The 25,309-nt window shown below is 42.6% G+C and overlaps 1 protein-coding gene across 2 annotated transcripts in view; it reads right to left on the reverse strand.

The window, feature by feature from the left end:
• Window positions 1-25,309, reverse strand: part of Sema2a (Semaphorin 2a) — a 769,825-nt gene that overhangs the window by 90,899 nt on the left and 653,617 nt on the right. For both annotated transcript variants that reach the window (XM_072297641.1, XM_019046942.2), the window contains one exon: window positions 5,928-5,990. In XM_072297641.1, coding sequence (XP_072153742.1) covers window positions 5,928-5,990 — 63 coding nt within the window. The remainder of the gene's footprint in view (window positions 1-5,927; window positions 5,991-25,309) is intronic.

Raw genomic sequence — 25,309 nt, forward strand, 5'->3', positions numbered from 1 at the left:
TTTACTTTCTCGCTCCCATAGGGTAGAGAGGAAGTATTGTCATCCTCCAAAAAAAAAAAAAAAAAAAAGTTGAAATTTCATCATTTCTAGACGTTTTAAGGTCCCAGGAGTAAAAATAACCATACTTGAAAAAATGTGTGTCCGTCCGTGTGGCGTCCCCCAAATCTGTGTACAGCGATATCTCAGAATCTATCTGTTCGATTTCATTCAAAATTGGCACAGGACACCATATCTATGGTCTCCTTATGCACGTCCAACGATTTTGAGGTACGCTAAAATTTGGGGGGGCTAGGGTCAAATTGGGTTAAAGGTCCATTTTCAGCAAAATCACACGGAAAGCTCATTTTGAGGGACTGTAAATTTTGAAAAATGCCTTTAATTCTTTAAAAGTGGGCATCAAGCACATTGCCTGGGTCATTAATTTAAGTTCCTAAAAGATCTTTGGAATAAACTCAAAATTCAAGGGATTACGAGGCCCAAAAGTAGGGCACTTTGCTCCGCGACATCACACAAACAACTCATTTTCAAAGACTGTAAATTTGAAAAAAAATGCCTTTCATTTCTTCGAAAGTTGGCATAAGAGCACCACCTGGTTCAATAATGTAAGTTCCTATGAGGTCTTTGGACTAAACTAAAAATTGAAGGGTTACGCGTCATATAGCGAGGAGAGCACTTCGGTCACACGGAGAGCTCATGGACTGTAGATTTTGAAAAAATGCCTTTAATTCTTTGAAAGTTGGCTCAAAAGCACCATCTGAGTCATTAATTTAAGTTCCTAAAGGATTCTTGGACTAATCTCATAATTGCAGAGGGACCGATAGGAAACGCTCAATTCTCTGATAAGTGAGTCGGAACGCTTCTAGATAACAGCAGCGAACGCTTTGAGTCAGGTGAAACCCAGGAATTCAAATGCATTATATAATGCATCATATACTATTTCCAAAATTACTCCGTAGGTATACACCAAGCAAAATTAGACAACTAATTAGGTACTCACAATATATCAAAGGTACTATGAATCATCAAGCTAACGCCAAGAACTGACACTTAGATCTTTATTAAAAACTAATATGTTTGTTGTTAATGAATTTAGAATCCCGGCAGATTCCATCTTTCGCGGTTCCTTTTTACGAGGTACTAAGCACAAATATAATATAATAATACGGCACAAATATGACTGATTTAATGCTTGTTACTTAATAAAGGAGGTTATAAATTGTTAGAAACCGAGGTTTGTTGACAGCAGCGAGGAGATGGCGCTCTCAGCGCTCTCTATTGTTTTCGCTCTGAATTACAGGGATACGCAGTAAGGAGATGGCGCTCCTGGCGGGCGTGTGGTGAACCTTCCAGCAGGTAGATTCGCCCGCCAAATTTAAAATTTGGGAGATGCTAAGCGAAAACCGTTTAGTTTTAAGACTATTTGAACATCGAATAGTCATTCTACCCATTCAAGTAGATATTTGATGGCTTTTGACCGTGCTTAAGGAGAGATTATAATATAAAATCGTATCTGAAGTATGATGTCAATGAATCTAATGGATCCTAATGAATCGTAGAAAAGCTAAGATTTTTACGGATCGCCATCTTTGACAGGAGACTTTGTTAATCAATTACATATTTAATTGAAGATGCCTCATAAAATGAACAAGTCGAGTCCGAATATATGAATTCATCACATATCGCGAAGACATTTACAATAAAGTTCAGTGGTTTGAATAAAAATTTCATAACTATTATCCTGTGATCAAAATTCCAATCAAACTTTATGATTTTGTAAAATTGGCAGTATTTTTCTAAATATTCCAGTAAAAGTGTCTATGCCGGCGCGAAGCGCCGGCTCGAGCGAGAAAGTCCCGTGCGGTCCCCGCACCAATCCGCTAAGCGGATGGGGGGGCGAAGCCCCCCAAATGCCGGCGCGTAGCGCCGTATTTTTATTGCGAGTCGCCCCAGGGCTCTACCGGGGTGATGACCATGATTTTTTCAGACATCGATAATTAACATAACCTCTAAATAAGCTCGTTTCTTCGAATTCTTTAAATATGACCGGGAAACCCGTATTTGGGAGCATCCCTTGATATTGGGTTGCGTAGTGGCAAAGGTAAACGCAGAATGTTACCAGTTTCTTTCATTTCCAATTTCATTTCACTTTTCTCACCGATGATCAACTTTGCCACACGTGGAATTCCACACAGTTACTATACAGATCAAATAGCTGTATTTTTTATCCACGCACAGTAATATTTCATTGAAAAATTGGGCCTGTTTCCTCCAATAGAGAGAAGAAAAACTAAAACAATAAATCAACGAGCATTAAAGAGACACAGTTTGATGCCATCCGAACGAGGGTGACAGTTGTGGGGGAAAAGAACCGCGATGATTGATAAGGGAAAAAGGGGTGCGTGGATTCGGTGAGACTCGGCCGTACAAATTGGAAAACAAGACGCGCTAATGATAAGTCGGTTCGATTATCATTATTTTATTACTCCTGTTATCATTAGCATCTCGCATCATTATCATTACGATGAGAATTTAGAGGCGCGAAGGGCTACCCATTAGGAGGGGCGCCGGAAGGCTAGGTTGGCCAGGAGGGGGGGCAGGGGAGTTGTAATTACGGCAGCAGTTAAGCAAACCTCAATGAGTCGAAATTTGCATAAAACAGCGCCTCCTCGACTCCTGTTCTGGCCGAGATTGCCAAACCCCTCGTTTCCTCCCTTAAAAGTATGGCCGCGTTGGCCGCGTTTCCGTCTCCCGGCATTTTTCCGGATTAGAGTTCCTTGTAATAAAGCAATCATTTCGCGTCACACCGCAAGTTGATTTCACGCATTACATTTATAAACTTCCGGAGACCTGAGGAGTTCAAAAAATGAAATGTTAGGATATTTCGATTTGTTTTGCCTACTGTTAAACAGCAATGAAATTAATTCATGAAAAATTCTGAGCTCTTCAAAAAACCGTGCCTACAATTTCAACAAAAAGAGTGAAACCATCCATGAATCGTTCACATTTTGGCAGACATGCATCATTAGTCACACAAAAAAGTTTCTCATGTAAATTATAGCGATTTTTGCAGGATATTGTGTATTTTTACGGTTATTATTGAAAAAAATAAATTATACGATAGTCAAATAACATTTGATTCAAAACATGTATTCTTACTGTAAATATGTTAGTCCAACCGTGGTCGGCTCCATCGGAACCCTTTAAAGTTCCTTATTTCTCTGTCATAATTGCACAATTGAATGTCAGATCAATCTAAAGTAAGTTGTGTACTGGTGAAGAGACTATGACTCGTTAAGTTGCACTTCCAGCGAAAAGAAGTTACTATTTTTGACATTTTTTGAAGAGCCAAAACTTCTAAACAACGCGGTCTGAGATATGATGTTTCGATTATCTTTCGTAAGCAGGACTCTTCCTTTTCTCATCTCAATTTCCGGTTTAAAAAAGAATAAATAATTAAAAATAAATAAATATGGAAATACAAATTTGGCGACGCCGATGTCGCGATGGCGGTTCGAGTCGCGGAGCCCTAACCTCAAAATACTGCAATTAGTACGTCTCAATCCGGCCAACAATGCGCGGGTAAATTAAGATAATCAAATTCCCATCTTCGTTTTTTCGTGCCGGGTTCAAGAGGCAGACCTGTTCGCTCCGAATTGAAAAGTCGCCCCTCCTGGTTCCTCGGGCGCCCTTCCGGGACTTGTTTGTGCCTCGGCCCCGACTCACAATAGGACGTCTTTATGCTAAAAGGAACTATGTCACACGCAATCCCCGTGCACATAGTTCCTTTTAGCATAAATACGCTCAATACGTCCTCGAGAGCACCGAGCAAAGTGTTTATTTCGTTGTCCATACCGTATAATGACTTTTTTATGTAAACGTCGCCCCGTTCCGCTTCCGCTCTTCTCGAGATAGAAGAAAAGGTCGCAAAGGTGGGGGCGGGGAAGGGGGCGCGGGGGTGTATAAAAATACCTGCTCGTTATTCGGCTCGATTTATTTCAATTTGAGGGGAAGGTAATATTTTAAAATTATGGGCCTTCGCGGACAAAAAGGCACCGAACTGCATAAAGGGGCGACCTATGACTTCTTCGCCGCGCCCTTGCCGAGCTAGCTGTGGCGAAGAATTTTCCGCGTCGAGAAGTATACGGTTTCCACAGACAGTCCGCGACGCGAAGTAGGCCGCGCGATTTTGTGATGAGTCTTATCCTAGTGCGAGAGATTTCAGTGGCTTTAGTGTGTTTTGCGATAAATCCATTAATCTGCCATTTAAACCTACGGAAAAGGATTGACGGACGAACACTTCGATAATCGATTCTTTGCCACAGCTTCAAATGGGGAACTGTCGCTAATCGATCATCCACACCTCGCTATCGGTGAGACTCGATTCTACCGGACGAATTTCAACTACCAAAAGACCATAATTAACTCTTGGATGCCGAGGCAAATTGCTCAAAACATGGTTCATAAGACAATGTATGCGAGCTTTAGATAGAGGACTAAAATTACATCCTAATTTTTTTTTTAAAAAAAAATGAAAATTATTGTTTTTTTTTTTAAATTTCTTCCCTCATTAACAGCATAACACTGGTAAAAAAACACAATGGATCTAGACTCTAGAGTCCAGACTCTTGGAAACATTGACAAGAAGAAGGACTCATGATTTAATCAGATTTAAGCTTAAATTAAAAGAAAATCCGCTCAAATTTAGAGGCTTGGTTCTTGATTTAAGCTTAAATCTGATTGAATCAATAGTATTTTTTCTTGTCGATGTTTTTAAGATTCTGGACTCTAGATACAATGTGGTTTTTACCAGTGTAGGGCCTAGGCCGGAGTTCACGCCTCGCACCATCGCGCCTTCAATTTTGCAGATGCAACACGGATATCCATCAAGCAGGAATAGTTGTATCTCTGCGCCGTCATCAACGAGCATCTTTATCTTTGCTTTATTTTTGTATTGTGTTGTTTCCCTCTTTTCTAGTTAAAGTGAAGATTTAAGGGCCATGTGAGCAAAACTGCCAAAAATGGAAGACATAATCGGGCCTTGATTTTGAACTTTTCTTCCAAATCTGAGCGACACTTCACTGTAACAGCATAGAGAATTGCGAGTTCACGCCTCGCGCCTTCAATTTTGAAGATGCAACACGGGCATCAATCAAGCACGAATAGTTGTATCTCTGCGCCGTCAACGACTTGGCGTCGCGCGCTGCCTGTAGAACCGTGGCTCGATGCAGCGTCTTCCGTTAAAGTTGGCGACGTTTCGTTTAAAGTCGAGCTCGAAGCTTTTTTCCTAAACATTAAATCCGGAGTGAAAGCACTACCTCAGCTGTAATCACAGAGCACGGGGGACATTTTTACTCGGTCGGGTCCTATGAAGAATTATGACTGAAGAGGAGCGGAAAATGCGAAAAGCCGCGCCGGCGGGAAAACCCGCGGACGCGAGTTGCGAATTCCAGTCGCGGCCTTTAACAAAAGAAGAGATCTTCGTTAACATTACCGAAGATTTTAGGAGGCCCATTTCCATTGAAATTCGGATATTCAGATTTGTGAAGGGAACACTTTCTAGTATGACTTGTTGCTGATTGAGAGCGGTTCAGTGAAATTGAGTGGTATTACAGTGTTCAGATTACTTCTTGAACCACAACGTTAAATTTCAAGCATTATTCAGAATAACTTTTAACCCAGATAATGTCATGTGACAATACATAATTGTAAGGTATCAAAATCTCAATTTTGAATTCTGGGACAGCGATGACTCCTTACTCGTAGAAATTTCACGGTATACTGCGGGGTACGCCCCCTGGTCGCTTCGCACTCCAACCCTCGAGGCGCTTCACACTTCAGGCGTTATGCGTTGCTCGTTACTCTTTTGATATTTATACTATAGATTAAGTTGTGTATGAAGGACAAAATGAATAAGTAGCGTAGCTTACCTCAGACTTTCCTTTTGAAACACAATTTGCGACGTTTGTAGGCTCTAAAACTAGGGAATCCTTCTGCAACAAACAAAAGAAAAGTAACCATATTAGGAAAAATAGTATATTTCTTTCGTTAACCAGTCAATCATTCACAGTGCATGAATTTCGATGAGGTGATCATACAAGACCCAACCTCCGATTAGGGCTGTCTTCATATGATTCGGTCGGCCTCCTATGGTGTAGTGGTTATAGCGCTAGCTCTATGAGCGGGAGGTCCCGGGTTCGATTCCCGGCCAGCCGACCCGAGTTTAATGGTTTCAACCAATGGTTGCCTCACTGGAAAAAAAACACAGTGGATCGAGAGTCCAGACACTAGAAAACATTGCCAAGAAAGAATACTCTTGATTCAATCGGATTTTTGCTTGAATCAAAACGAAATCCGCTTAAATTAAGAGGCTTGGTTCTTGATTAAAGCTAGATTCTGATTGAATCAAGAGTACTTTTTCTTGTCGATGTTTTTTAGAGTCTGGACTCTAGATCCAATGTGTTTTTTTTCCAGTAGTGGGACTGGTTGTTAGGGACGGAGGAGGGACGGGACTAAAAAGCGAAGGATTAGCCATTGTGGGCTATATGAAGTAGTAGTAGTAAAAAAAAAAAAAAATCCAAGAATGATAGTTCCACGTGTGGCGCAGCCGACGTGCTTCGTATGTTCCCATTGCGGAGGGGGCGGGAGATTGAGCGGTTGCATATCACATCTATTTTCAATTTCGCGAGGAGGGCACAAACACTGGGCGTTTTTAGAGCGGACATTAAGCATTCGCGGGGAATTTAAGAGCCGGGAGAGGAGCCGGGTCAAACGAGGGATTGATATTAATGGCTGCGGAGCTTAAAAAACCGCCAGCAAATAGTTGCAAGCGCCCACTTATCACAAAGGCAGCAATAACCGGGTGCAGCAATTGCAGCGCACTCATTCCGAGTGAGTGAAATTGCTCGCATGTTATACTCAAACTAGCACGAGACCCCACTCACACCTCCAAGCTCCGACACACACCACGGGTCCGTCCCACGAAAGCAAAGGCCTATGTTGCCGTTTCAACCGGAAATACCTGCACTGAAGGAAAATAAGAAAAAAAACGGAATTCGGACGGATGAACCGGGCTTCAGAGGTTTAAGAACACCCGTTTTGATCGGTTTCGTGAGCCAAACTTGCATTTTCTGTTCCTTAAAGCGTATCTCAATCGAATACAATTTTTGGAAAAGGAGAGTTAACCAATTTTTCTAAAAATTGACGACGATTGAGGATTTTCCACTTTTTCCCCTCGTGAAACTTATAAAAAGTCTCTTATAAAATGGAAATTTTCGGAGTTGGTTAGCTTAGTAATAGTACGTAGTTCAGTTGAATTGCGTTTCCAAAAGGGAACTATAATTTCTGGCTCCTTGTTTCGAACACCACATGTATGGCGATAGGTACTATTACGGATGAACCAGAAATTTCAGTTCGGAGTCGCGACTGATCACACGAGAGGACCCGGTATGCGTCCCTTCGTTTTTACCAATATTTGTGCAAGTGAGTACGACATTAGTGTTCATCAAAATGTTTGTGTTCTTGAAAATTGAGATCTTGCGTAGCCCCCTAACATTGTTTCGTGGTATTTTAGTTCCTTACTTTAAAATATAGTCCAATTGTGAGTAGAGTACCTATACAGAGAGAGTATGGACATGTCGAAAATTTTGAGGTTAGGTGATGGAGCTCTTAGACCCCAAAAGGGTAGGCAATCTATGAATTCAAAAATCCGCAGTGATTTATGATCACAATTGTTAGGAACTGTCGTTAGTAAAGCACGTATTTGACTTGGTTTTTGCATAAACTTACTAATTTTTGCGGAAGAATGCTTACTTATGAATTTTCTTGTCCATTTTCGTTTACTATTGGAGTCTAAAGATTGACAGTGACATTTTTCGTTTTCAAAGGTTACCTACCCTTTTGGACCCTAAGAGCTACATATTTCGAGTTGTCCATACTCTCCCTATATAGGTACTCTAGTTGTAAGGGTTGTCGAGAGCCTTGACAACGGTGCGCGCCTTCCACACTCGGCTCGGGCAGAGTTATCAGTCACACGGGACGGGCGCTTAACTTGCTCCAGCCAGAGGCTCCTCGGGGATCGATGTAGAGGAGAAAAAAGTTCAACTGATAAAAGATTCAGTCCAAGTGCCACCGGGCGGACTTTTTATCGACACGGCTTTGCGGGAGGGGCGCCGCCGCCGCCGCCATGCGACGTGCGGGGCACCGTATAAACTTTCCCGGGAAAATAAATCGCACGTAATGCCTAATTATGAAGAGTGAGAAAAAGTTCTCCGAGGCAAGGGGTAAATTCGGTGGGTTGGCTCGCCGAGCACGTAGACCGCACGGAACACGGGTCCCCCCGGCCTCCCCTCCGCCCCCTCCCCATCCCCCGTTTCCCTAATTCCTCGAAATTTCTAAACGAGGAGAGGGAGCGCACGCGTTCCCTCCGATGGGAGCGCCGCCGAAAATACGCCGCTCTTCCGACGAAACGGCGTATCTCGATCTCGGCATGAACCCCATAAAGCATGGAATTAAATGATAAATAGAGCTCAACGTGGAAATGAGATATGATTTTATGTCAGAAGGGCGACGGATGCTTGGCCTCCCCCGCCGACAACTGTGAAATTTTGAGGCGATAAATAAACGAGGGAGGAGGTGAATCCCATCACGGTCGCTGTTTCGCCACCGCTGCGGCTTGGGTTGGAGTCTCCTTCTTCTACTTATGACACTACGCCTACAAAGCGGCGGTGGAGCACGGCGTGACGCAATAAGACGCGCGGGTGAAGGGACGCCACGACCGGTGGGCTGGGTCATGGAACGAGGCGGCGGAAAAAAGGACTTTGAAAATGGGAAAGCCGATTGGCGTTATCGTGAAAACCGTGCGTTCTTCGTAAGATCGTGTTGCATTTGAAAGCAACGATTAAAAAAAAAAAAAAAAAATCGATGTTTGAAAAACAAATTTTCGAAATTATGCAAAATTGCCCACGTTTAAATACGTGGCCGTCGACAAAGATTTGGAAATCCAAAATAAAGAGGGGGGCATAAAAATAAGTCTCTGCAAAGTAAGGAGCTGATTTTTCTCGAATCTATCTTAATTGTATGATTAAATTGAGAATCAGGAGGTATCTGCATGTTATGCAAGCATAAACAAGAAGCTGGCCGCAAAAACAATGAAAGAAGATCATAACGTCATATTCCAAAACGAAAAAGTACGTGCCGAAAGAAAAAGACTCCATTTCAAAATAGAAAGTAACACGCGCTTCGCCGAGTCAGTTCCGTCCTTGCGCCCCTTCATGTCATGCTGTAGGCAAAACACTTCCTTGAAGTCGAAATAGTTACCTACTGGCACTTACGAAGGCGCCAAGCTTTGTCATGTAATCGCCGGCATATTTCGTCGCTCCTCTGACGTATGGGCGTACCTCAATTCTCACATGAGCCTCGGAAAGTATGCAGTCATATGGAAAACAGGGCTCACGTGGAACTCGAGATACACCCTTTCGCCACAGAAGCAACGATTTGAGTGTACTAACGACACACGGAGAGAGGAATCCTTAAAAAAGATGATGACTTAACCGAAAATCATGACGCGATTCTGTTACGCACGTATTGGGCAATTCGAGACGCATGTCAGCACTTCAAGAGGGAGGATAAAAAATAAAGAAAAGACTCCGTAGCAAGACACTGGATAACAGGGCCGTGAACGGAATGCCTCAGCTAAAGCTTTGGCGAGACTGAAATTTGATTGGTCTACCTTGGCGATCACTAGCGATGGGAACGATTCAATTTGATTACAAGTTCGAGCAATGGCTTAACGTGTCGGGCATGCTAACGATCTCAATCGAACAGAAACTGATGTTCCACCCGCATGCTTAGAAAGTTCCTCAAAGGATTATACTTCGACTGCTTAGATGACTTTAGTTCTTCAGATCTTACACGATGTATGTCCCACTGTTTAGACTGATTCTTTTCGATCTGAAATTTTTCTCCACCTCCCGGAAAGGAATAGAGACAACAGTTTGAATTCCAAACAATTTGAAGGGTTTATTAGGTCCAAGGCCACCAACGCCAGTCATTTTTTCAAACTTTTAGATCTTATCCCCTTTCAATTTCAAAACCCCACGTCAACCTTCCATCCAATTTTTCGGCAAAATTTCTACTACCTCAGCGTCAAAAGATGTTATTATCTCCTTAATTCGTGTGTGTTATTTGCGTGTTATTTCTCTAAAGTGTTATTTCCTTAATTCGTCGGAGACTTCGGCTGGAGGCATTACTTTCAACTTTCTCATCAGGATTTTGAAAGATTCTTTTTGATACACATGTTCACGAGATCTTTATAAGCAGAATTTTTTTAGACATTATTTACAAAAGACACAATCAAAGACTAGAATAATGATATTTTAGGAAAATCCACCTTTCAACGCTATGAAAACGCAATAATTTTACGTCAAATTTTATGAAAATATATCGAAAATTAGAGAAACACTACGTATGTGATGCTATCCGACTTGGTGATGCATCTTGATATCATCCATGCTTTACGTTGAGCAACCAGCATAAATGTGTTTTACACTACGATGGAAGAAACCATGGTATGCACCATCACGATAGATGACGCCAAACACCGTGTTACTCCGATGAGAGATATCTGTGTTAATATTAGGCCTAAAAACTTGGCGTTTGGACAGATCTCATTGGTTTTGCCGTATCTATGAACGTGAGTCATCGAAACACGATTCTATGACAAGCGCAACTGACCTAGTGACCCACAGCCCTGACTGAGAGAAAACTTTCAATTTAAAAATGTTGCTGCCCAGAGAGAATTGCGCCAAATCTAAGTATCCACTTTCACAGAGACCCGTTGGAGCTTCCAGTCTAACAAGTCGAGAAATAATTATACGAACTCGACAAAATCTTGTCGCAGAGCACTCGGACCAATCACTGACCCCTCCCAGCGAGTTTGTTTTCCGCCCTAACATCGCACGGAGAGACGTACGTGACAGAAATGAATCTGACGGCCGGCGGTGCCAAAACCCGGTGGAAAAAACACGACCGTCTCTCGGAAAACGCCAAATTTTTCAAAACGAGAACAACCCTGGCCGAGCACGTCTGGAGCGCGGCCTCGAAACGAAAGGAGACAAGCGCCAAGACGGAGAACAAACCAATTATTTCGATTCGTTCATGATTAACGGCGAGGCGCCCGAGAGGGGTGGGGCGCTAGGGGTGAGCATAATCAAATTAAAAAGATAAGCACAGCGGACCGGTGGATGCTCCGACAAACAAAACAGTTAACAATTCGCGTTAATTGTTCATTCGGAGCAGGAACCCGTGAGATTGTGGACGGGCAAAAAAAGGAGGAGGGTCGGGAGAGGGAGATGAGATAAACGGGGTGGGGGTGGGAGGTGATTTGAGCTTGATTTCAATTCCGTGTCCGCGGGTTGATAAATCCGGGATGGTCATGACTCGGTTCCTCAATCAAGCACAGTGGCCGGACTTGAACATCGATCCGGGCGAGTGGACTTCATTCTGCAATGAAGAGCCACTATGTTCGGCTCATCGATAAAAGCATTTACCTTTATACGGAAACGAGTGGCGCATTTGCTTTTTCTGAAGTGAACCGCAAAAATTTGTTTCTCTCTGCAAAATGTGGTCTGAGTTACGCCCATGTGAAGACACCACTGCTCCTGGATCATTTTAAAACAGGGAATTGAGAAAATACCAAATGGTTAAGAAGACACGATTGGGAAAAGTTTTGACGCAAAATCTGTTGCTAAAATCGTGAAACCCATTTTATAAAGCAAATAATGATGACTTAACAATTACTCCCTGAAATTGCCTGATTTTCCCAGACTTTTTAAAATCCCCTGACATTTTCCAGTTTTCCCGGTGTTCTCTGACTACGGCAACCCTGTTTAAAACAACTCATGTGCCGTTAGTTTTCTTGTGCGGATGGGATCTCTTACGGGTGAAGCATCAGGAGCAGGGATATTTGCATGAAGAATAATTGTCTGTCGGATCAAAAGAAATTTCAATCAATTGATTCCCTGGCGAGAATTTTCATTCGGTCAACGAGAAATCTATTTGTTTCAAACTTCATTTCTGTTATTCTAACGAGACATCCTGCCACTTTAAAGAGGTTTTCGATTTCCTCTACATTCTACGTGAATTCTCGTCGGACTATTGCCCAAAACATTTGGAACGTTGGAACATTTTTCTTAATGAGCTATTCAACGAGGCCATCGAATTATTCATAACGGATTTGAATGGAGGAAAACTGGTGTTACCAATTGTCGATGATCGCCACTGCTTGACGGATATTAACTGATACCCCCCGAGGAGATAATGTAAATAAGACGAATCTCACCTGAGAGCGGCAAAACTGCCGGAGAATCGGTGGTGTAAGGGCGGGGGGTTTGCGCTCTGCGAGGGTCAGTTCCTTAAGGTTCTAATGAGGCAATGAGGCATGCCCGGTTCGCGCGGGACGTGAATGGGTTGAAAGCTCCGCGCCCTGACCAGAAAATTAAGACGCCGAAACCCGGAAATTGAGTGGAGGCTCCGTTCCGGGTTTCATCGCAACTCATTCAGGGCCGAGAGCAGATGAATAATCGCTCAGATTCACTGCTACGTGGATGATTGATTTTAGGGTTCTGGAGATACGATTCGGTAAAGAAAAATGGAGAATAAAAATAAGATCAAATTTTGGTTTTTATTCTTTACTAGAGATTGATCAAGTTTCTTCGTACAAAGAAATGAAAAGTGGAAGAAAAGGGGAATGGAGGGAGAGACAGGTCATGGCAAAGCAGTAGTGTATGTGGGACGAAATGTCATTCACAATGTGTTTGGAAGGTGTGTTAATCTCAGGTAACGAGCTGTTACTGCACTGCAATTATTTTCGGAAAAAAGGTTGAAATATGTAAAATTGAAATTCAGCTACATTGAAGACTTGGGTCGGCAGCAGGTACTACAGAAGAATTTAATATTCAATCATTCTTGAAAAATAGCTGAAAATTGAGTAACTCTAATTAAATGGAATTGGTAGCGGAACCCTGAATTTAAATGCAATAAATCTACCCCACGCAACCGTGAGTTTTAAAAGCTATTTCACGAGTCTTGACGCCGGAGAAAATAAAGGTTATCTTCCAGCCGGGCAGAATTTTCAATTTCCTTTTTTTTTACCGATCAAGATAGAAGCGACTAACGCATAGCGCACGGATGGGCGTAAGGAATTTTATTTCGGGGAGTGAAATATGTATCTGTTTGGTTAGGCGTCGGCGCGCTAGTTGATTTCCCGGGAGAGACAGATGGATGCAAAACTGATGCAGGGCCTATAGCGAGTTGCCTCCAATAGCGACGCAACCAGACGCATCGGTGCACGGTACAAGTGAAATTGGCAAAATGTTGTCAAATTTCTACAATTGAGGCAGATGTTAAAAAGATGAGTGCTGGAGACACATCGATGGTAATAATATCCCTGGTAAAAATTGGCGATACGAGCTGCGTTTCAAAATACCATAGGAGTTCTTATAGCCGACTAAAGAAGGCTATTGAAAATCATATAGCTGGCTGTAGAAAGCGGAGCAAATCATATAGCCGGGCTATACGAAGCTATAAAAAAGTATACAGTCGGGCTATAGTTCCTATCGCCGGGCTTTACACTTTATGCCATTGGCTATAAAAGGCTATAAGAAATTGTGTAGAAATTCGTGTGCTTTGGAAATCATTAAGTTTGATACGGAACTACCTTAATATTTACAAAACACACATTATATTTTCCTTTAAAACATATTTTTTTTTTCATCAATTAAAATGAGATGGTCCATACAGAGTGTGCAAACATTTCAAAATCATGAGTTGAAAAACGCTGACTCCGCGAGATTAAATATTAGAGCCTAACACAAAGCGGAGCGGCGACGCATTGGTGCCTACAAACCTAACAGGGATACTTCACGCATTGCGCGCGACGCACTGGCGCCTACAAACCTAACAGGGATACTTCACGCATTGCGCGGCGACGCACTTGCGCCTACAAACCTAACAGGGATACTTCACGCATTGCGCAGCGACGCACTGGCGCCTACAAACCTAACAGGGATACTTCACGCATTGCGCGGCGACGCACTGGCGCCTACAAACCTAACAGGGATACTTCACGCATTGCGCATAAGCTGTAAGTAATTGTACAGCCGCTACAGAAGCTGTTGGGATAATCTTACAGCCGGCTTTAGGATCTAAATCGGAGGATCATTTGGAACAGACATTCTAACTGCCTAATTTTTTACCTGGGTACAATTCTTTCTTGGCCCTGATATTGGTGCATGATTTTTAAGTATTTAGAAAAATAGTTTCCACAGGGTGAAACATGCTTTTACTATCATTATTTAAGCGGGGAAAAAGAGATAACCTCGTATACTCTCATTGAAAAGCAGTGAATGTAGGGACAGTTTAGATATATAAAGCTATCTTTGGATATAAATATGGGGGGTCCGATTTCGAGTACTTAATTTTACCTTCTTCATATGAAACTGAGTCATAGTCTTGATGCAATAGCAATTACAAGCAAAATCAGCCACGTTTAAACTTTTTTGGAACATATTCAAATTTTAGGGGCATAAAAAGGCTACATTTAATTTCTGTATCTTAAATTAAAAATTTCGATTATAAAATTGTGTACGGCACCTGCGTCCAAAAAATGAAAACTTTGGCAATATTTTTACAAACATGGGAGCATTGCCCCCGTTTAATCACCGCTCTTCTCTCGTAAGGGCGTAACGATCCCTCAAGTTGAGCCCTGTTGTCAATAGAACATAATGCTTTACATAGGCTTAAAAGGACACGGAGAAACGCCTTTACGTAAAAAAGCGACAGTTTAAGGGATGCGTTCTGCAGTAATCGTCTCTTGGTAGATCGAATGAGATGAGACGTCGAAAACAATACGTCGTTGTTCCGCGGAGAAAAATACACAACGAAAGCGCGAGATGAGCCGCATCGTCCGTAATACCCTACTTTTTCCAGGGCTCATGCGAAAACGTGTTCAGAACCTTTCTTCGGTGCAGCGCCGAATGCGGATTTTCGACGACGAAAAATCAAGATCTCTACGTAACACGAGCACCTCCGCACTTTCGCTGATACTTTCGAAAAGAAAAGAGATTTAAAAGTTAGGGAGGGGACGAGGAGCAAACAAAGCCAGCTCCGATTGCAAGCTTTTGATCGAACAGATTCGAGTGTTATGTGCTCACTGACGCAGTGTTTCACCTCTGAGACGTTGAATTTTTTGAAACCTCCACGGCTCTGAAACCTTCCGTGATGACACTGGGGAACGTTTAAGAAACCACAACGCGTCTAATCCAAAACAATTATCTATATTTGCGTCATATTAACACTAATATTGCTGTCGAAACGATACGCGGAAAATTTGATGGAAAAAAGGTCTTAAAGGTACATTTAGAGCGATTCCATAGTAACACAATTAAACAATTGGACGTATTTCTACCAAGCAGACCTATGTGGAGGTGAGAAATGTGGGATGTGCTCGTTAGTTCTCTGGCCGTAAGAGTGAATGGGAATAATAAAGCGCCAGTGACGTCAGCGGCAATGATAGTGCGCACTCGAGCGAGGGGGAGATCGTTAGAGGGAGTCTTTAACTCATGAGCCCTGTGCACAACGCTCTCTTGCCATGCCCGTGGCTCATGCATCTCGCATTCAGTTGGCACATAGGTCTGTTTGATAGAATGTAAAATCCCGCTTTTCCAATTCTTCAAAAGGAATCACGCCCACTTTTACATTGCTTCTTATGCAGCTTCAACGAGCACACCCCATATTTCTCACCTCCACATAGGTCTGTTTGGTAGAAATACGTCCAATTAGCATGTCCGTATTCTGCCGTGCTAAGGAAAAACGCCGTATGAACATTCGAGGGTTGCCAAATTTCCTCCAATAAACTGTCCATTTTTAAAGAGAGTTGGAAAAATTTTCGCTTGAAATTGTCTGATAATAAATTTGTGATTTTGATTAAAATTCTCTTAAAAATTGGAGGAAAAATAATCAAAGATTTTCCTAAAAGATCGTATTTTAACGGAGGGAATTTGGCAACGTCTAAAGGCTCATCGGGTGTTCTTCCTTAGTACGGCAGTATTGCGTGTGCTGAAGTGGTGTGTTTTTGTATATTATTGTACGAAAATCAATTATTTTGGCACAGTGTAGAAGGCCTCTTGGGTTTGAGTTTGCTCTGAGGAAGACCAGATTTTCCGTGTAGTCAGGAGCTGGCAGAATGCTAACACTTACGAATGTTAAGTTGAAGTAACGCACGGGAGACGTCGAGGCGGAGGCGGTGGCGTAAGCGAAAAAGTTGCCGGGCAGAGCGCGGAGTTTCATTAATCAGTCGGCACGAAATTACAAGGAGAGTTCACGCTGAAAACGCGGGCAGCGCCAGTTCCGAAACTCTTAATCTTGACTTAACACTTACTTAAAATAAATCAGCAGCGGTTCGGCCGCCGTAAACTCGGGCCCGCCCGAGCTGGAATTTATTTCAACTATTTATCTGTGAAATGAAACTGGAAAAAGTAAATAAATTCGGGAGAGCGGAGAGGAGAACTTAAAGTTTCCTGCACTTTCGGCGGGATTCCGGGCCGCGGGAAAAAAGTTTCCCTTTGTTTCGTGCTCCGCAGCAGCGTAGGCAACCCAACGAAAACGGTTTACCCCCCCCCCCCCCCTTACGTCCCTCCCCCGCCACAGTTCCAACTCTTGCTTAACTGTATTTGGCAAAGATACAGAATTTGATTCCAAGTCTTATTCCGATTGGAATGTACTGTTCTCAGGTAGGGATAACGCCATTGCCTTGTTCTCTCGTCCGGAGTGTTCAAAATATCGCCAATGCTACTTCTCTACCCTTGCACAAATCCATCATAGGTCAATTCAACTTTTCAAAGATGCATGGACTGTATTTTGAAACACGGAAACACCATTTCTGGCTCATTTTAGAAACGACAGAGAAGCCGTTAATCTTCCCATGCAGATAAGTGGTTTTATATAGGAGCCAGAAATAATCGTTCCTTATTGCGAATTATGGTCTTTATACAATGCATTTTATGAAAAGGAACCGCGAGAGTAGCAACGAACCTAGAGATCGTCCAACTTCTCTCACCTTGGAAAAAAAAGAGTTTGATCATGAAGGATCAAATGATTGACGATCATTGTTTGATCAAGTGTGTACTGTCAAACTACACTTTCTGCGATAAAAAAAGAGGGGGAAATGCTATTTCAACATAAATGACACTACTGATCCTTTCTTTCGTTCTGCTTTTCATATTTTAAAAAATTAGATATTGCACAATTTCATGCAACATAGCAATACAATGATAAAAATTACTGATAATAGAAGCATCGTCTTTCAAGGATCTTCAGGACGAGCTGACAACTTCTCAGTTTCCTGGTAATAAAGCTCTTAAATTTTAGCTTAACCTCTTAATATTCGATTGTGTTTCTTTTTTCCAGTTCAGTCAAACTGCTCCCCCAAATGAGTTACGTTTGGAACGAAATTACCCGCGATATTTAATACCAGTTTGGCGGTTATCCAATTTTACTTGGAACCTTCAAAAACGAATGGAAGCCGACAAAACGCACGCAAAAATGGCAAGTCGTTCGTATTCGACAGAAGTTTGGAAAACTTAGCGCACTTTTAATAAATGACTGAACTCGTATACTTGATACCTTCTTGAATTTTCATTAAAAATATTCAGTTGGATTTTGTATAGATTAGAGGTTACGAGTCGATTTTTTTTTCTAGGTATTTGCTAGCTATTTATTCCTTAAATTAGCATTTTTTTTTCTCAATTCCTCATGTTTTTCATGTACCGCTCATTTAATGTTTCCTTTAAATTAGTATTTCCTGTTTGACGAAGAATAATCTTCTGAGGCAGTGTTAGGCGTGTGGTTAGGTTAAGGCTATGGAATTCGAAAGAAGAAACGTCAATATTTTTCGGAGCACTGCCTCTAATTTATGATATATTACGTATGCACTCTTCCGACTATAAAAATAGTGTGCTTCAAATCATGTTCAGGAACGACGCAGGGAAAGTAGGAATCTGCGGATGAGGAGTCGGTCCCTTTCCCTAAATCTGCCTTAAAAGCCGCTTCGTCGCTCCGCTTTCAAAAAGTAGATGGATTCGACGATTTCGAGTGCATCTGGACGAATTCTAAGCTGAAATAATTGTGAACTTGAATGTGAAATTGGTTTGAATCCGGGCGCAAAGACATTTTTAGCCGCCCCCATCTCTGACGCGTTGCTTTTCGATTCCTTCCTCCACAACGCCAATTTTAACTTGGGTATTTGAATAAATTGGATTTCTTATTCAATATGAGCAGAACTGTTGCCGAATCCCACACTTGCGAGAGAAAGTTCCTCATCCATGCAGGGATGAGCTATCCGGTGAACATGAACTCGTCGGCAGTGTTTTGCAATTTACATGATGTTTATCAATGCATTACTTCAAGAGTCGCGCATATCGGTTCATATTGTTGTTGTTTGATTTTTTTTTTTTTTTTTGAGAATAGGGTGTGGTGTAACCTTCAAAATACGATTCCATCAGCGGCATAAGTTAGCACAATGAGGCATCAGAGGCTGAAATGTGTTCTCGCTCAGTGACGCGTTTAATTAGACGGTTATTTCGGAGACTGTTGAATAATGTAGCAATTTAGGTTTTGTCTTCGAAACGCACGATACTGGTCGTTTTTCGAAAACTTAAGAGAACATCCCCTGAGGAAAACAAAATTGTTCGATCATGAGAGATATAAAACATGATTTCAAGGGAACAACCAAACTCATTCCTGATTTCGAAGAAGGGCAGAAAAACATAAGTGGATCGATTTCGAGAAAAAAAGCTGAGCTTTAAGACGTACGCTGATTTTATATGAGTAATTTGAATTCAGGCAAGGGTCGATAGATGGTAATTCAATACAATCGTTTAAGGGCAGTAATCGTGATACGAACTTCACGGTCAGATTTTGATAAACAGTAAAACTACTGAGTGATCTGGCAACTTCAATTATGGACGATGGCGACAAATCTCTAAAGCGATTAATTATTCATTATCATCTTCAATTTTTAAGGGACCGTTTTTCGAAGTTTTTGAAAGCTCTAGGGACGAGTTAAACTTTTTCGAGCTGTCTCAAAAAGTTTCCTGGTTATACTCACTCGTACTAAAAGGGTTGAGATGGAAGAGTTGCCAGCCTTCTAGTTTTTGGTATTTGATCACGCGAACAATAATTTGAACGACCGGGACATTTACTCATCAATCATTCACTAATTAACAAAATAAATAAATGAAAACAAAAAGCAGAACACGCTGAAGGAATTTGGACTAGGGGTTGTTATTATTATTATTTATTCACAACATTCAGAGCCCATTTGTAAAAGTTTACTTATCTTCACGACAAAGTTTTTCGCAGGTTAGAATTCACCCTAAAGAATTTGAACCCACTTTCAGCTAAATCCTCTACATTTTCAATGCGTCAATTAGAAATTCGAAGTATTATCAAGTTTTCACCAAAAAAACTGCTTGCAGGATTTGATACGAATAGAAGCGGTTTATTTGATTTATGAATCATTGGGGGATACTATCGTAAAATATCAAAAAGTTTCGCAAACTCTTATAGCTCGTTCTCCTAAATATGTCAAATTGTTTTCAGCGTTTTTTTCTCAGCTTATCTATATAAAACGCAAAGTCGCAAAAAAAATTAATTTTTTCAGTCAATTTAGCAACCATGCAATGGCGTTACGTTCCTCCGTACGGAATTCTACGAAATCTGTTGTGTTCAATGTGATTTTCCTGCGAGTTTACTAATTTAAAGTCTACACAGTTCACTGAAAAAATATGGTAGATTTTACCATACTCTGACACAGTGATACGAGTATGGTAATAAACGCCAGACTCTATGGTAGCATTTACCATATTATGGTAAGAATCACCAGAGTTCTGGTGAATACTACCATAATCCTGGTTATTTTCACCAAAAAGTATCACTGTGTACAAAATCAAGTAGACCAAAAGTAAAAATTACCATACTTTTTTTTCAGAGTTGGGTCAATTTCCTGTGTGCCAGAGACTCATTATTAAAATATCACACGGATCTTGCCCAGCAAAGCAGAGCTAGCGTCGAGTCCAACAACGTAGGTGGCGAGGATGGACATTTGTGAGAATAAAAGAGAGGGCGAAATGAAACACTAAATCCGCTACAGGTGTCACCATCACGCGTAATTCGATCGATACCTCGTTGAAACATCATCGATGACGGGGAGAACAATGAGCCTACCGAGAGCAGGGCGCCTGTTGCTTTAAAACTCACCCTCTATCCGCCCACCCCTGCGGCCGACCAATCACGAGCACGCTCAATTAAAACGCGAGAAGAATCCGTTATTAAGTTTCTTTGTTGCGGTGATAAATATAAAACAATAGCAACTGTATCGGGGTTGACCCTGGCGAGTGAAACCAAATCGTGCCAAAAATTCTGAGTTCTCTGGACTATGGATTTTATGACAGAATTGAGACTTTGCACACAAAAATTGTATTGCTTCATCTGAGAGTGCTAAATGCGAGCTGAGTTTGCAGTATTTTTCACGATTTTTTTCCGAAATGGGAAATTTGGGTAAAATAGATTTAGAAATGAGAAAATATCCCACCTTGTGATGTCAAAAGGCAGCACTTTTCATTTAAAAGCGTGTATTTTGGCAGATTAGGTTAATTATTTGTCCATCATCTCCAAATAATTGTTGAATTATTGGAAGAATACATAAAAGGAAGTATATACGCGTGGGGAAGATGGGGTGTGTTAGAGGAAGCTTCATAGGAAACAATGTTAAAGTGGGCGTGATTCCCTTTGGAGATGTAGAAAAGCGGGATTTTACATTCTACCAGACGGAACTATGTGCCAACTGAATGCGGCACTCATGGGCCGTGGGCATGGCAAAATATCGTTGTGGACAGGGCTCATGAGTTAATGCCGAGCGAGATGACGTCACTGGCGTTTTATAATTCCCACTCGATCTTACGGCCCATGACTAACGAGCACACCCCTTCTTTCCCACCTGTCTCTGGTTGCGTTTGGCAGAAATACGTCCACACGTTCTGGCATTTCCCAGTACCTTCACGAACCACGGTCATTGAAAATATCGGCAACGATGCTTTTAGTCTATCAGACTGACAGGAAATAATCAGGACGTAAGAGTACTTGCAGCTCGGTTGGGACAATCAAACTCTTCGGACTCGGCGGCCATTGCGTTGGAAATTAATTGTCGTCAACCCGCCGCGCCGAGTCGCAACGAGGAGAGAGGAAAAAAATGAAATGTCACCCCCTCCCGGCGTCTGCTCCCGGGTAATTAATTTCGACGGGACGTTATGACATTATAATAAACATTATCGCTATAATTATTATTTTGTGTTTATCTAGGAGCCGATCTCCTCCCCCTTCCCCGCCCCCTCGTCGCGTCGCCAGGGGAGAGAAAAAAAATTGACCCGTGATTAATGTGCCCGATTATGAGCGTCGCGCGAGCTGCACCGCGTGCCAAACCCGCCGTGTTTCGGAAAAACAACGTATCGACATTCGAATGTTGCCAAATTTCCCTCGCTAGGCCATTTACTTTTTTGAGGGCCGTCAAGGATATTTTCCTTTACAATTTCTGGAACTCTGCGAATATGGGCTCATTGAAGGTCCATCCGTCAAGGAATGCATCATTATCGGGCCATTTCCGGTCTCTTTTCTTATCTAGTACTGGCCTAGACATGATTTTGAAGGCCGAGTTTGACGGAATATGCGAATTTTTCAACATTCGACTGCAAACCGGCAAAGCCCGTATTTTTTGCCAAAATCGGCCTTCAGACCCATGACCGCTGAACAGAGACCGAAGAATGACCAAATCATGATGCATTTCGTAACGTGAAGACCTGCAATGAGCTAAAACACGTAAAGTTAAGGGAATCAACGGTGGGCCCAAAGACGGCCCTTATCGATACCCTTCCTTCTGGTTCAAACGCTATTGAAAATTCGAGGAAAAATTGACGTAAAGTATCAAAAAAATCTACAAGAAGCATTCCATGAATTTTCTATACTGAATAGGGGTTTTCGTAAAATTGCCTATGTACTAGGCTCCTTTTTGCTGAGCTCGGTCCAAGCGAGGCAACGCTGCAGCCGCTGAAACGTGTCTCGCGCTCGCTTACAGCGAAGAATAACGCGACAATAAAAAGAGAAGGAGGAAAGAAAAAGAGAGGAGAATGTCACCCGAGCCGACCTGCCGCCTGTTTTTGCTGGGTAAACACTAATTCGAGATTTCTCTTGCTCCTTTTTTACCGTCTCCACTTGTTAGCAGTCGTTAGCCCCTAAAAACGCGTCATATTCTCGTTCCGCTGCTGCGACTACGACGAGAGCGTGCCCTCTTGCTTTTTGTTCCGCGCGAGTTTCAGTCGTAGAATTTCGAAACTTACTTCTTTATGATGGACCAACTTTCTTTTTGCTGGCGAGCTTTTGCAGTCCCGCGCCGTTTTAGTGCCAGCTTAGTGGCGCACAGAGCAGCTAATGAAAGTACGTAAGTTGTCGAATTGAATTCGTGCACCGCAAGTGACTTGCGTGTTACGCGCGTACAAACTGAGAATTTTCCACGGCATCATTGTTGACAGGTTGGACTGAAAATCAAATGTTTCCTTTGCGTGCCCCGATTTGAAGTGCGAAATTCTACCACTTTATCCGCCAAGCTGCTGAAATTCACGACACACTTTATAAGTACACACATCTCTCTAAGTAGTGCGCCATGATCTCAAAATTAAAAGGCCGTAGCGAGAAGACGTCAGAAGCTGTGAAGGAATGAGGAAGGGGGCCTGGTGCTGCCTGACAAACTCCTTTGAAGGAGGATGGGAGGGGGCGAGGGGAGGAGCGGGAGAACTCGAGAAAATTACCTCAGGTCACCTTCTATCCATGGCCTTTTCTATTATCGAAATCCTTCACTTTACAAACTTTGTGCGGTTTACAGGGTCCAGTTTTTCCTGGCTCTAGATACCATGTCTAAGCGGCAATAACTGGATGAGGTTATTCAAAACGAAGGGGTCTATTGACTAGTATGCCCTACTTTTCCTAATTTTAGTGTGTGCTATACATGTTTGCCGCACATTGATGGTAAACTTAATCGCACACCGTGTAAAATTCGACAACGCCTTAGATAGCAGGAGCTGGTTCCGATTGGCGGTGGAACAGCGTAAAGCTGAGGTTCCACAGACAGCGCGCGACATGAAGCGAGCCGCGCGAAATTAACCGCACAGCGGAGGTACGGTACAGCACGTCTATAGAGAGCATATGGACACTAGAGCCAATGGAAACCCTTGGGAACCACATGATCTGAGCTGAAAACGCTACCGAGTGCCATGATTGTACGTCCGACCTTTGCGTCAAATGACGAGGACGTTTGGAAAATTCAAATCCTTGAACTCGGTGGCGCGGAAAAGTTGGCGTCGCGGACTCCTTGTGGAAGCGTGGCGTGGAGCACTCTCTGACCGGGGCGCGACTCCATTAATCATAAATCCACCGCGACGACGGTTGCTCGATGCTCATCCACGTTCAGTCTCACTCACCGGTGTAAGCACACAATCTCACTCCCCCGACCCCCTCCCCCGCCCCCCTGCCCCTCGGCCGTCCATTAATTTTAATCATTCCGATCTGCATTCCAGAATCCCGCTCATTTGGAGCCGCCTCCTCAAATCCTCGAAACCTCAAATCCTCCACTTCAACCGTCGCCCGGGTTATTGTCGCACTCCAGAGGAATCCGATCCGGCTAAAGTCGAGCAGAGGGGTGGGTCTAAGTGGTAACTTTCCCGTTCCCACGGATGGAAACTTACCCGAAAAGTCCAGGAAAACATCTATTTTCGCAGGAAATTTTGATGGACAGACACAGCAGATATGCAAAATATATTCTTATTCATTTATGATTTGAAGAACACTGGGAAATTTTAGGTAGACCCGAAACAATGCAACTTTACGTTCCCGGGAAGTTTTGATCCCTCATCGAGCATCCATTCGTCGCCCTTCTGCCATGAGGAGGAAACTACACTTCGAGATGAACCCTGTAGTCTATGAAGGCCTCTGTTTCAGGGTTGCAAATTCAATTCAATTTCGAAATTCCCTGACTTTTCTCTAACTTTTGGGGAAAATTCCCTATCCACGGACGCTGGGATTCCCTGACATTTTCCTAAATTTTTACAAGGACAAAAGAAACGGGTTGATTTAAAGGCCTCCCCCGATAGTTATTGTATGTACGAAGTTGAAACCTGCAAATAACCTGAATGCAGAAATGAACACGTGAGCGGTGCTAAATTCTGACTGTTGCAACTAGCCGAGAGATGTCAATATCAAAATATTTTTCGATGGACAGAATCGAGTAAAAGTTATTTGACACGTTAAAAACGTTGCAACGAAGTTAAAATTGAAGTCCCTCACCTTCCAGACATCGCGAGAAAACAACATGCGTGATACAACTATTTCAACTCCTGGGCCACTCAAATTGCATCAATTTAGTTGAAGGCAAACTTGATTTTCACCATAGTTTTCAGTTATTCAGATATGAGCGCGAGGGCGGGACTACAGAAATAGAGGTGTGGAAGGAAAATGGTGATGCGATAGAAAAAAAAAGGAAAGGAATAGAAGACAAAAAGAGGATTTCAGGGGCGAAAAACTCACGATCGTGGCGAAAAGCAGGCCGCCTTGTGTTACGAAAAATTACTCATTGAAGAAAGTTAAAAAAAAAAAATTCCTTGGCTGAGAAAGCAGACGCTGTCCATTGCGAGGGGAGCCGGCGCCGACGTACACTCGACGACAATGACGTGGCGTGGTTTGCGATACATCGATTGCTATGCCATTTAAACCTATGGAAAAGGATCGATAACAGGGTGTTCGCAACGAACACCTTAACAATCGATTTCTTACCATAGGTTTGAATGGCAGAACAATCGATACATCGCAATTCACGCCACGCCACTGCTCGACGACAAATGATTTTTAAACAGTCAACAGAGGAGGAAAAGGAAGTTCATTTGAGAAGCAACTGTAAATGTTCATTTGTCAAAGGCACGAGTCCTTCAATGGTATGCTCGACAAGGCGATAATTCATCTTGTTGAACATTTTTAGATGTCAACGTAACGAGAGACTCCTCCGCGGGCGGGGAAGCCGAAAGAGAAAACAAAAAGCCAGAACAGCCGCGTCGATACTTTTCCGTTCGAGTTGAAACAATAACGCCCCTCTTTTCAACGGATCAGCCTTTTTCGCCGTGAAAGGGCCCCCTTTCAGAATCCCTCCGGTGGGCGG

The sequence above is a fragment of the Bemisia tabaci genome, chromosome 1 (genome assembly GCF_918797505.1).
Source record: "Bemisia tabaci chromosome 1, PGI_BMITA_v3".
NCBI lineage: Eukaryota > Metazoa > Arthropoda > Insecta > Hemiptera > Aleyrodidae > Bemisia > Bemisia tabaci.